This window comes from Limulus polyphemus, unplaced genomic scaffold (assembly GCF_000517525.1).
Source record: "Limulus polyphemus unplaced genomic scaffold, Limulus_polyphemus-2.1.2 Scaffold2199, whole genome shotgun sequence".
NCBI lineage: Eukaryota > Metazoa > Arthropoda > Merostomata > Xiphosura > Limulidae > Limulus > Limulus polyphemus.
The window spans coordinates 163,064-174,271 of record NW_013667809.1 but is presented as its reverse complement, the minus strand read 5'-3'; the positions used below and the strand labels follow the sequence as shown (position 1 = coordinate 174,271).

Here is an 11,208-nt window from a genome sequence, read left to right as displayed (position 1 = left end):
AATTATTATAAATGAAGTACAGGATAAAACATGTAATTATTATAAATGAAGTACAGGATAAAACATGTAATTATTATAAATGAAGTACAAGATAAAACATGTAATTATTATAAATGAAGTACATGATAAAACATGTAATTATTATAAATGAAGTACGGGGATAAAACATTTAATTATTATAAATGAAGTACAGGATGAATGGTTTACATGGAATAACGGTCAAGTAAGTCCAAGATACAGCAGAACAATGTTCGACATTATTTTGTGAAAAATAAAACTTTACTGATTTATCCTCAGAGAATGAAACAGATTTTGAACTTGACAATATTAAACCAAAGTATGTTCAATTATAAATAACGTCTCCTCCCCCCCACCACCAAAAAAAATAACAACTACTAAGAAAATAAAACGTGTTTTGAACAATATATTCCTGGCCTCTTATCATCCCCATAAACCTATTCATCAGTAATAAACAGGATAAAGGTATATTTTACCATAATGTAGCAGATGTAATTCTCCACCTAGACCCAAAAGTGCTGTGATTGCAGATAAAATATCTTCAAATGATATTAAAACACACCTTGTTTCTTCTCAGTTTGGGATACTTTGTTAGGGAATTTTAAGTATCATTTTCAAAAGACACTCTCATGCTGCTGGACGCTGGAGGTTAAGAAACGTTAAAGACGGAAGAGAGGGAACAAACGTGACCTAAACGTGGTTTACAACGTTAGTGATCAGACCACCTGATTATTCTTCTACATCGGGATTCGTTCCATGTTTTGGACAGGGAGGGTCAGGTTCAGCGTAGACCTCTTCCTCCGTCTCTGGAATTGTTATTTTGTTTGCACTGAATCCTAGGTAATAACCCCCCTGTTACATTGTTGTTGCATTACTCACAGTATGTTATATTTACAAGCATATTCCACTGTTACTGAATCCTAGGTAATAACCCCCCTGTTACATTGTTGTTGCATTACTCACAGTATGTTATATTTACAAGCATATTCTACGACTGGTCTTTTGTATGTTCTGTAAATATTTAATATGTTTTCTGGTGAAGCTTCTTGTTTGTTGACAGTCAGGCTCCTAAGGTAGCTCGCTTCTTTTTTTTCTCTCCAAATTCCGATTTTTATGCTATTAGTGTGTGGCATCCAGTTTAATTTTGAGTCAAATGTCATCCCTAAGAATTTTGCTGATGTTGCTACCTGTAAGAGAGTTCAGTCTAGATATAACTGTGGTATTAATTTGCTTGTTTTGTACAATCTTGTAAGTAATACGACTTGTGTTTTGTGCGCATTTATTTTAATTCTCCACTTATTGCAGTACAATTCCATTTGGTTTAGTTGTGGTTGTATATTGTATGTTGTATATTTAGTAGTCATTGTACATTGTATGTTGTATATTTAGTAGTGGTTGTATGTTGTATATTTAGTAGTGGTTGTACGTTGTATGTTGCTGTTGTTGGGTTTGGGGCACTCTTCCAGATTGTAACATCATCTGCGAACTGTGAGAAAAGAGTGTGGTTTGGGTCTTTGAGAGGCATGTCTCTGACATATATGACAAACAGTGTAGGGCTAAGTACTCCTCCTTGAGGGACACCCGCCTCCGGAGTTCAGCACTGGGAGTAGGTGCCCTCACCATTCACTCTGATGCTGCTATCGTCCAGGAAGTTAGAAACCCAGCGAATAATGTCTATGGGAAATCCCAGTTTGTACAGTTTGTACCTGAGTTTGCTGTGCCATACTTTATCGAATGCGTTTTCAGCATCTAAGAAGCATGTGACTGTACATTGTTTTTTATTAAAGCCGTGTATTATTTCTTCCGTTAATCTTATGAGATTATCTGTTGTTTGTCTTGCCATTCGGAATCCATTTTGTATTCCAGGGAGTATTGATTTAGTTTCATGGTAATTAATATACGAGTCTACTGTTTATCATTTTTTCAAGTATTTTTCCTAGATTACTTTTTTAGATTTAAGGGTCTATAATTTTCAGGGTTATCCGCTGACTTTCCTTCCTTCTGGTGTGGGGGCGTTATAATGTTACGGTCAATCCCATTATTCGTTGATAAAAAAGTAGCCCAAGAGTTGTCGGTGGGTGGTGATGACTAGCTGCCTTCTGTCTACTCTTTCACTACTCAATTACAGACAGCTAGCGCAGATAGCCCACTTGTACCTTTTCGCGATATTCAAAACACACCAAACTAATTGTGTATTTTCAGGTGGGACACCTTCTGTACACAAATAAACTCAAAAACAGATCCCAAAGATTTCTGGTCCCATATAAAAAAAAAAAAGCTACAAAGTCAAATAATACAACTATCACCACCTACCCTACACTTTAACATAACAATAAACTAGCATACACGAATAAACAGAAAACACACACCTTTGGAGAACAACTTCAAAAAAATTTCAAAACACCAGACGACTCAAACATGGACAACCACTTCATGAACACAGTAAATAATTATGTCACAACCAATCGTAGTATAGATACACCACACTTCACTAAGGACATCAACACAATAACATAACAATAGAAGCGGAACACGACTACACAACAAAACAACTTATCAGACTCATCACAGTAACAGAAGTACATGAAAACATAAAACTTTTGAAAAACAACGCACCAGGACTAGACAAAATTCAAAACATATTACTCAAGAAAGGCCCGCTGAGATTACTAGAACATCTCACATCTTCATACAACTTATCTCTAAAAACAGGATACATACCAACAGCTTGGAAACAGGCCGATGTTCTTATGTAAAAGGCTCTCTTCTGTGTCTACCATGGGGAATCTAGCCCCGGATTCTAGCGTTGTAAGCCCGTAAACTTATCGCTGTCCCACCGGAGTATATATTTATTCAAACTGATGTGTTATTCTATTATGATCTGTATCTAATCTCTAGATTAATATCATCTTCACGACCTTTAAAAAAGTCCCTACACCTGTATCTTATATCTGGAATACTTAAAACGTTAAGCCTGGAGTCATATTAATTATAAAACAGCTGATATTGAATTTATGATGTGCTCGCGTGTGAAGGAATAACATGTGAGAGTCACGTAAAGTTCAGCTATGTATTGAGCCTGGCATGGCCAGGTGGTTAGGGCGCTCTACTCGCAATCTGCGTGTCGCGGGATCGAATCCCCGTCCCATTAAACAAGCTCGCCCTCTCAGCTCTCTCTTCTGTGTCTACCATGGGGAATCTAGCCCCGGATTCTAGCGTTGTAAGCCCGTAAACTTATCGCTGTCCCACCGGAGTATATATTTATTGTTTGTTTGTTTTAGAGCAAAGCCACCCTACTGTGGCTTTGCTCTAAAACAAACAAACAATAAATATATACTCCGGTGGGACAACGATAAGTTTACGGGCTTACAACGCTAGAATCCGGGGCTAGATTCCTCATGGTAGACACAGAAGAGAGCCTATTGTGGCTTTGCTCTAAAACAAACAAACAAACAATAAATAAATATAGACGTCACAGAAAGTATCTAAGAATAACGTAAAAACTGTTACTTTATAACATCAATGGATAAAATTTTATTAGCTGTCACGTAAAAGTTTCTGGTACATTCGACAGAGAATGATATTTTTCATCCGATTACCGATCAATCAATATAAAATATATAGTTTAATTACGAATTATATTTGTACTTTACACATACACACACACACACACATGTATATATAGTTCCTCTTATTCATCAAAACTCGTTCTATAAATTCTAAATTCTTCTTAAATCCAAGATTTTATAAATGTTTACTGAAAATAATATTAACTATTTTTATATATTTCTTCTAATGGCCTAATAAGCAATTTAAATATAAGATTTCATTAAAAACTGACTGTTATGTCGTCATTTTACTCCAGCTATACACGTTATTAATATTTGATATTCGATTTTTCTTTCACCACTGTGATACAAGGTGGTCCAAAACTATATTCCCTATTTCAGTAGTTAATCATTAAATAACTAAAGAAATACAAACACTCAGTTTTCAACATCTTGTAGCCCAACTCAAACATTTTTTGTTGACATGCCAGTAGATTTCTACGTGTGCACCATTATTAGCACGCGTAACCGATATTCGATTTCAATCCGCGTTCGCTGCAACATTTCCACAGTTACAGTGGCGATGGCATTCGCTATTCTGGTCTTTAGCTCCGTAATGTTTGCTATAGGTGTGCGATACACGATGTCTTTAACATACCCCCAAACAAAGAAGTATAGTGTAGTGATACCTGGCGAATGCGAAGGTTATGGAATTAGCTCACCCTGCAAGCCAAACGACGCATTGAGCCTCTTCTTGCACTTTTGCCATCTTACGGGGTAACACTACTCAGTGGAGTGAAAAAAAAACAAAAAAACATGACAATGAAAACTGTTCGAGTTGGGCTACAAGATGTTGAAAAACTGCACGGTTGTATTTCTTTAGTTATTTAATTATTGACTTTAAAATAGGAAATACAGTTTTAGAAAATAATCGATGATGCGTGAAATATTTCCTACAAACACAGTTTCTTGTTTGCATATTAGAAAGTTCTAACTCTGGCTTAAGCCGGCAACAAATTGAAATAATTGATTTGAAAACAGACAGATAGTTGTTATGTTTTTGTATTGGCTTTATACAAACAAGTTACCTTGGTTTGATACTGTTTTAGTGTGTGCTGCGGCACAATCTGCTGGGACACCAAATAGTTGTACTTGAACGTAAGGATCAATAGCATTGGCCTTTCTGGAACCTCCGCTAGGTACGGGTAATTCTTGTCCACTAATAATCTGCAACAGAAAAAAACTTTCTGGAAATAATCCTGTCTTGAAGGACCTTTTGAATGGCATGGATAATCCCTGTCCACTAATAATCTACAACAGAAAAAAACAAACTTTCCCGGAATAATCCTGTCTTGAAGGACCTTTCGAATGGCACGGATAATCCCTGTCCACTAATAATCTACAACAGAAAAAAAAAAAACTTTCTGGGAATAATCCTGTCTTGAAGGACCTTACGAATGGCACGGGTAATTTTTGCCCACTAATAATCTGCAACAACAATAATAATCTGGGAATAATCTTGGATTTAAGGATCGAAAGTTACTTTAGGTTGATATTTGGCATCACTACACCTTTCAATTTGGTTTATCTATATTGTAGTTGTCGAAAAGTATCTTTGATGGGTTATTTGGTAAATCAAAAAGTGTGTAGCTATTGCAAAGAAAATGAAATATCCACGTTATACTTCAATTTGATCATTCGTAACTATAGGGGCGTATAAGGAAATTACCAACATGAAGCTCAGGAACTGTTACACGCTTCACGCTTTTTGTTAGGGTTTTACAGGACACTAAGTTACTAGTAGCATCTTCAGCATGCAGGAAAATTGACTTTTGTTGTTATACTATCCGAAAACCTGTGTAGAATTAGAAGTGTCCTTCCTAACAACCATAATCTGTTTGTTTTTTGAATTTCGCGCAAAGCTACACGAGGGCTATCTGCGCTAGCCGTCCCTAATTTAGCAATGTAAGACTAGACAGAAGGCAGCTAGTCATCAACACCCACCGCCAACTCTTGAGCTACTCTTTTACCAACGAATAGTGGGATTGACCGTCACATTATAACGCCCCCACGGCTGAAAGGGCGAGCATGTTTGGTGTGACAGGGATTCAAACCCGCGACCCTCACATTGCGAGTCGAGTGCCTTAACCACCTGGCCATGCCGGGCCAAACCATAATATGTTTGTATTACGAAAAGATAGAATGTCTATAACAAATAATATTGTATGAAAGGAAGATTTGTTTTGGAACTCAAGACTCATAATAATTTGAAGGATGTGAATCTATCAAACCATAAAAGTAGTATTTGGATCAATAAAGTTTTTATCTTTACAAAAAATATCAACTGAGTAATGTCTAGGAATACTGAAAAATACAAATTCAACGACATCAAAATATTAGCAAGTAATTACAATCCTGCATGGAATATTTCGGTGGACACATCACTGTATTGTTATAAGGTCTTTTGACTTATTATCTGTATTGTTATTAACGTCTTTAGAGTATATTGTTGTCAGTAAAATGACTTCTCAAATCCATCTAAAAACTACCATTTATTTCTTTAAGTTCACTAGAAAAATAGATACATATAATTCAGTTTAGTGTTTAATATATATATATAATATTCTCATTTAAATGTTTGCGTTTTATACTTGTGTGTGTACGTTTAAATTATAACACATGACTATTTTTACAATAAACACAATACATCAACAAATTCACTCTAAGTAAGATGTTATGGAGGGGTAAAAAAATAGTGAAAAAATAATTATTATGTTAATGCTATAATACAGCTACTGGAAGCAATTTTTGAAAATTCTGTTCAAGATGTCATACAACAAAAATAGAGCATTACCAAGCCACTTCAATTAGAATTTTATTAGCAACTCAAGAAAGAGAAATTAAATTTTATAAACTTACTCTTAGATGGACAACCATACTATTGAGTCCAGGACCATGTCTCTTGAAAGTGGATGACACTGAAGCGATACGATGTCTAAGGTTTGATGGCTTAAGTACATATCCACATCCACCATTTTGTTGGAACCAGGCTCTAGACACATCAAGTGTTTCTCCAGGTGTTAGAACATTGACTGCAACTAGATAAAAGTTATATATGGGATACTTTGTCGCATTCCACCAAGATACTGGAGTATTTATGGAATACAAATACTAAGTAAAAACATATTCAACGGTTTCCAAGAAGTACATTTTTTATGGAGAAAGCAACAGATGAAAAAATTTTTATAAAAAAGTGGACACTAACTAGTGAACCAAAACATCAAATACAGGCTTAAGGCCCATTGCATGAGTTAGTTAGAGAAACATTACAAGTATTTGTCTAAGAGGTGTAGCTAGGAATTCTTGCGCCAGACAGACGTGGTATGTTGAGATAAAACCACAATTGTTTAGATAAAGCACATGATGAAATGAATCAATGTCACAAAAAGCAGTTAAAGAAATGGTGACGAAACCAATGAGTGAATTGATATCAGTGAAGAGACCTAAATTAAACGGTTTGTCTCTATACATCTTAAGTTAATTGTCTAAGATGATTTCGTCAAAGATATTAGATAAGGGACAGAAATAAGTTCTGTAAGGACAAAGTGGATTTTGGTTACAGTCTGACGGAATAGTCTACTGGTCTAGTTAAAAGAACTACTTCTTTTAGATCTGCTGAACTTCTTGGACAATCGGAGAAATACTAGAAATTGTGTAAATAATTCCATGTTTCAGACTCAAAAGTTGAGTTGCTTCGGGAATTTTTCTGACTCCAGAAGACGGCGGTAATCCAGACTCTACAAGAAATTTACTGCACAAACTCCTTATATGTATGCTGTTTCTGATCTAGACTATCAGTGTTTCACTTAAGGTTCAATAATCTATAATGTATAAAGAAAGAAAAGTGAAAAAACATTAACTGCAATAAAGAAATAGTAGATTTGAAAATGCTAAATTAAAGTGGAATTACTTAAATATATCTTAGAAGAATTCTTAATACAGTTATACAGATTATGGCCGAGAGAATTTCTCGTGATAATTTAGTTGGTAACTTAACTAATGTTGTGTTTATGTTACTGAACATAATAGAAGACCTTATTAATGAACACCTAAATATTCAAAACGATGAATTCAATGACCTAGAGCTAGTGTTGTTTCAAGATAACCTTGAAAGTTTCGATATAGATGAAATGCTCAACAATGCATAAATAAAAGATTATTTGATGTGTATGCAGTTGTCTCTGTGTGAGTTCTTTATTCCACACGTAAACGTCCTCGAGTTGGTGGCTTGTGTGTTCCTCTCGCGAAAGCTAAACCTAAAATCCAAATAAATTTCTTTGTAAAGAGTATAACGTAGAATCCAACGACGAAGTCCACGGGCTGCCCACAAGCCCGTTACAGTAACCTGGATACTCAGGATGCTCATCGAACCCAACGACTAAGTCCACGGGCTGTCCACAAGCCCGTTACAGTAACCTGGATACTCAGGATGCTCATCGAACCCAACGACTAAGTCCACGGGCTGCCCACAAGCCCGTTACAGTAACCTGGATACTCAGGATGCTCATCGAACCCAACGACTAAGTCCATGGGCTGCCCACAAGCCCGTTACAGTAACCTGGATACTAAGGATGCTCATCGAACCCAACGACTAAGTCCACGGGCTGCCCACAAGCCCGTTACAGTAACCTGGATACTAAGGATGCTCTGGAAACAACTCTTCCAAAAGCTTGATCGAGGATATCTTAGGACCTTATCAGCACTTTGATTGTAAACATGTAACATTTATGCCAGCTTTTCCTTGCTGAGTTTAATGAAACAGCCATCTCTACCAAATGTTACTTGATGGAGTGGAGGCTGAATGCCAAGCCACTTGCATTTTAGACTGCATGGTGGATCATTGCATGTTTTATTTTAACAAAAATGGACTGAGGGAGATAATTATTTTTTATAAAAGTGGCTTTATTTTCAGATATTGGTGTGGACTTTGCCTTGTTCATAAAATTTTGTCTATTTGTATTTCAGGTATGACATGACAAAACCATGATACCAAAGATGCCATAGAAAAAGCTCTACATTAAAAGTTGAACTCTTTGCAAAAAAAACACCAAATGTGTTAACGAAACCTGTTGGGTCTTTGTATTATATTAACTAAAATATTATAATTACATTTATCATTTAATTACTAACAAGAAAATCCTTTAGATATATATATATTTCAAAATGTTTGTGTAATCACACCATGTAAAATGATATAATCACTTTCTCAAAAAAAAAAGATCTGAAAGATATTTTTTACTTTGAAGATTATGACATTAAACCTATGATATACATTAAAAAGAACAACATATAAACTATAGTTTTCTATACAAAACCAATAGCTTTGTTTAAGATAAACGCTCTTTATATAAGGATCTTTCTCTTCTATTACTTTAAGACTTTGTTAAGAGATTTAGGCACTTAATGTTGTTATTGGTTTGTAGAAGAGCTCAGTTGTCAGAGAAGAGAAAACATACCTTAATAAAAGACGTACCTGAGGAAACTAAGTTTTTTTTAAAACTCCTTTTAATTTTATTGCTTTTCCTCTTCTTTACCTAATAGTTAAACCCTGTGTCATAAAAATATAGACGCTTTTATTAGCCTCCGTATTTAGAATAAAGTAACTGTTTTAAAAATATGTTCCCCGATGGGTCAGAAGTAAGTTTACGGAATTACAACGTTAAAATCCGAGGTTCGATTCTCTTCAGTGGAATTAACGCAGATAGCCAATTATTTAGCTTTGTGCTAAAACGACAATTTCAAAAATAATGTTTACAAACACGTTGTTGTTGTTGTTGTCTTTCCTAAGAGTGTTAAGTGTTTACAAACACGTTGTTGTTGTTATCTTTCCTAAGAGTGTTAAGTATTCTCCCAATGCTTCTAAGTTATATCTTTGTTTTTATAAAAATATTTATGGAAAATACTATTCTTACTTTGACGTAAAATATACAAACGAGTTAATTAGTTGTAATATCGAAAGTAATGACAGCTATATTTCTACAATATATTCCGCTGAATTGGAAACCGAAAATGTTATAATACAAAATGTTTTTTTACAAAATATTCACGACACCTTTATTCCTTCACTTTATTCTATTAGTCCAGCTAGCTCAGATAATATTTGTGTATATATCCAAAAATGAACAAATATAAGGCTTAAGTATAACGGTTTTCAACAATATGTCTTAATAAATGTTTTAAAGTATTTAATAGTAAATATCATTAAACCCTTATAATATATATTGGAGTAGCTTTACATAAAAACCTGTATCCTGTTACAATGAAATACAAGTTTATATATATATAGAGAGAGAGATTACTGTTAGTTACAGTTCTTTCAACTAAGAGAAAATTTCAACAGCATAATGATCAGGGCGATTTTTATAATTGCTACGTTTTTATAATTTGGTGATGAAACTTCAGTCGTTTTCTTCGTTCATTGACATTACTTTTAACCTAGGTTCTTAGGTTTTACTATATTGTTCATGTAGGTAAGCAATAATTATAGGAGCTGGACTGCCAATTTCACAGGATAATTAGTTTGATTGATTGGTTTGAATTTCGCGCAAAGCTACACGCTAGCCGTCATTAATTTAGCAGTGTAAGACTAGAGGAAAGACAGCTAGTCATCACAAAACACCGCAAACTGTTGGGCTACTCTTTTACCAACGAATAGTGGGATTGACCGTCACATTATAACGCCCCCACGGCTGAAAGGGCGAGCATGTTTGGTGTGACGGGGATTCGAACCCGCAATCAGCAAATTGCGAGTCGAGCGTCCTAACCACCTGGCCATGCTGGGCCATCACAGGTAAGTTTACGGACTTTCAACTCTAAATTCTGGGGTTCGATTCCTCGTGGTAAAGAGAGCGCAGATCACCTATTGTAAAGCTTTGCGCTTAAACAAACATACCTTCTACATATTTTGCCCTTCTGGTGTTTCATCAGTAAGTTAAGGGCTTATATTGATACAAATCAGGTTTCGATACCCACGGTGAGCAGAGAACAGATATCCCATTGTGTGGCTTTGTGCTTAACAATCAATATACGACCATCTTAGTGTGGACAAGTGGTTAATGTGCCGGACTGTGAATCCGAAGATTGATGGTAAACAGTATCGAACCACAAGAATAGCAAAAATCTGTTATATATAGTTTTATACTTTGTATTGAAGATCAATGAACACAATGTTTACCTGAACGACACCTTACACACAAATATTGGAATAAACGGCCAAACTAGAGACCCCTGTAGTTCAGGCATAACCGTCCCAAATTTTGAAACAAGGACCAGAAGAAAAGTAACAAGTTGCAGCACCCGCACTTGAAGCGATTACTCTTCATTAAATATCGGAATCGACTGTCATTCTTATAACGCACTTAACGCTAAAACAACGAAGCTTGCTTAGTAAACCTACGTCTCAAATCCTCAGTGTGATACGTTAACCAGTACACCATGCTCGAGCCTTTGTACATACAGATTTTGGTATGTTTTTTAAATTTGAACAATAGGAAATTCAACAAGTATGTTATTAAAATAATCAATCAGTAAACTTTAATAGGCCCGGCATGGCCAGGTGGATAAGGCGCTCGACTCACAATCT

General features: G+C 35.3%; 1 protein-coding gene across 1 annotated transcript in view; it reads right to left on the bottom strand.

The window, feature by feature from the left end:
• The window catches only part of LOC106466232 (inactive phospholipase C-like protein 2), a 203,160-nt gene that overhangs the window by 32,012 nt on the left and 159,940 nt on the right, over nucleotides 1-11,208 (bottom strand). Inside the window, exons 16-17 of the mRNA XM_022394212.1 lie at nucleotides 6,486-6,664; nucleotides 4,655-4,793 (exon numbers count right to left, since the gene is read on the bottom strand). Of these exons, the coding sequence (XP_022249920.1) occupies nucleotides 4,655-4,793; nucleotides 6,486-6,664 (318 nt within the window). The remainder of the gene's footprint in view (nucleotides 1-4,654; nucleotides 4,794-6,485; nucleotides 6,665-11,208) is intronic.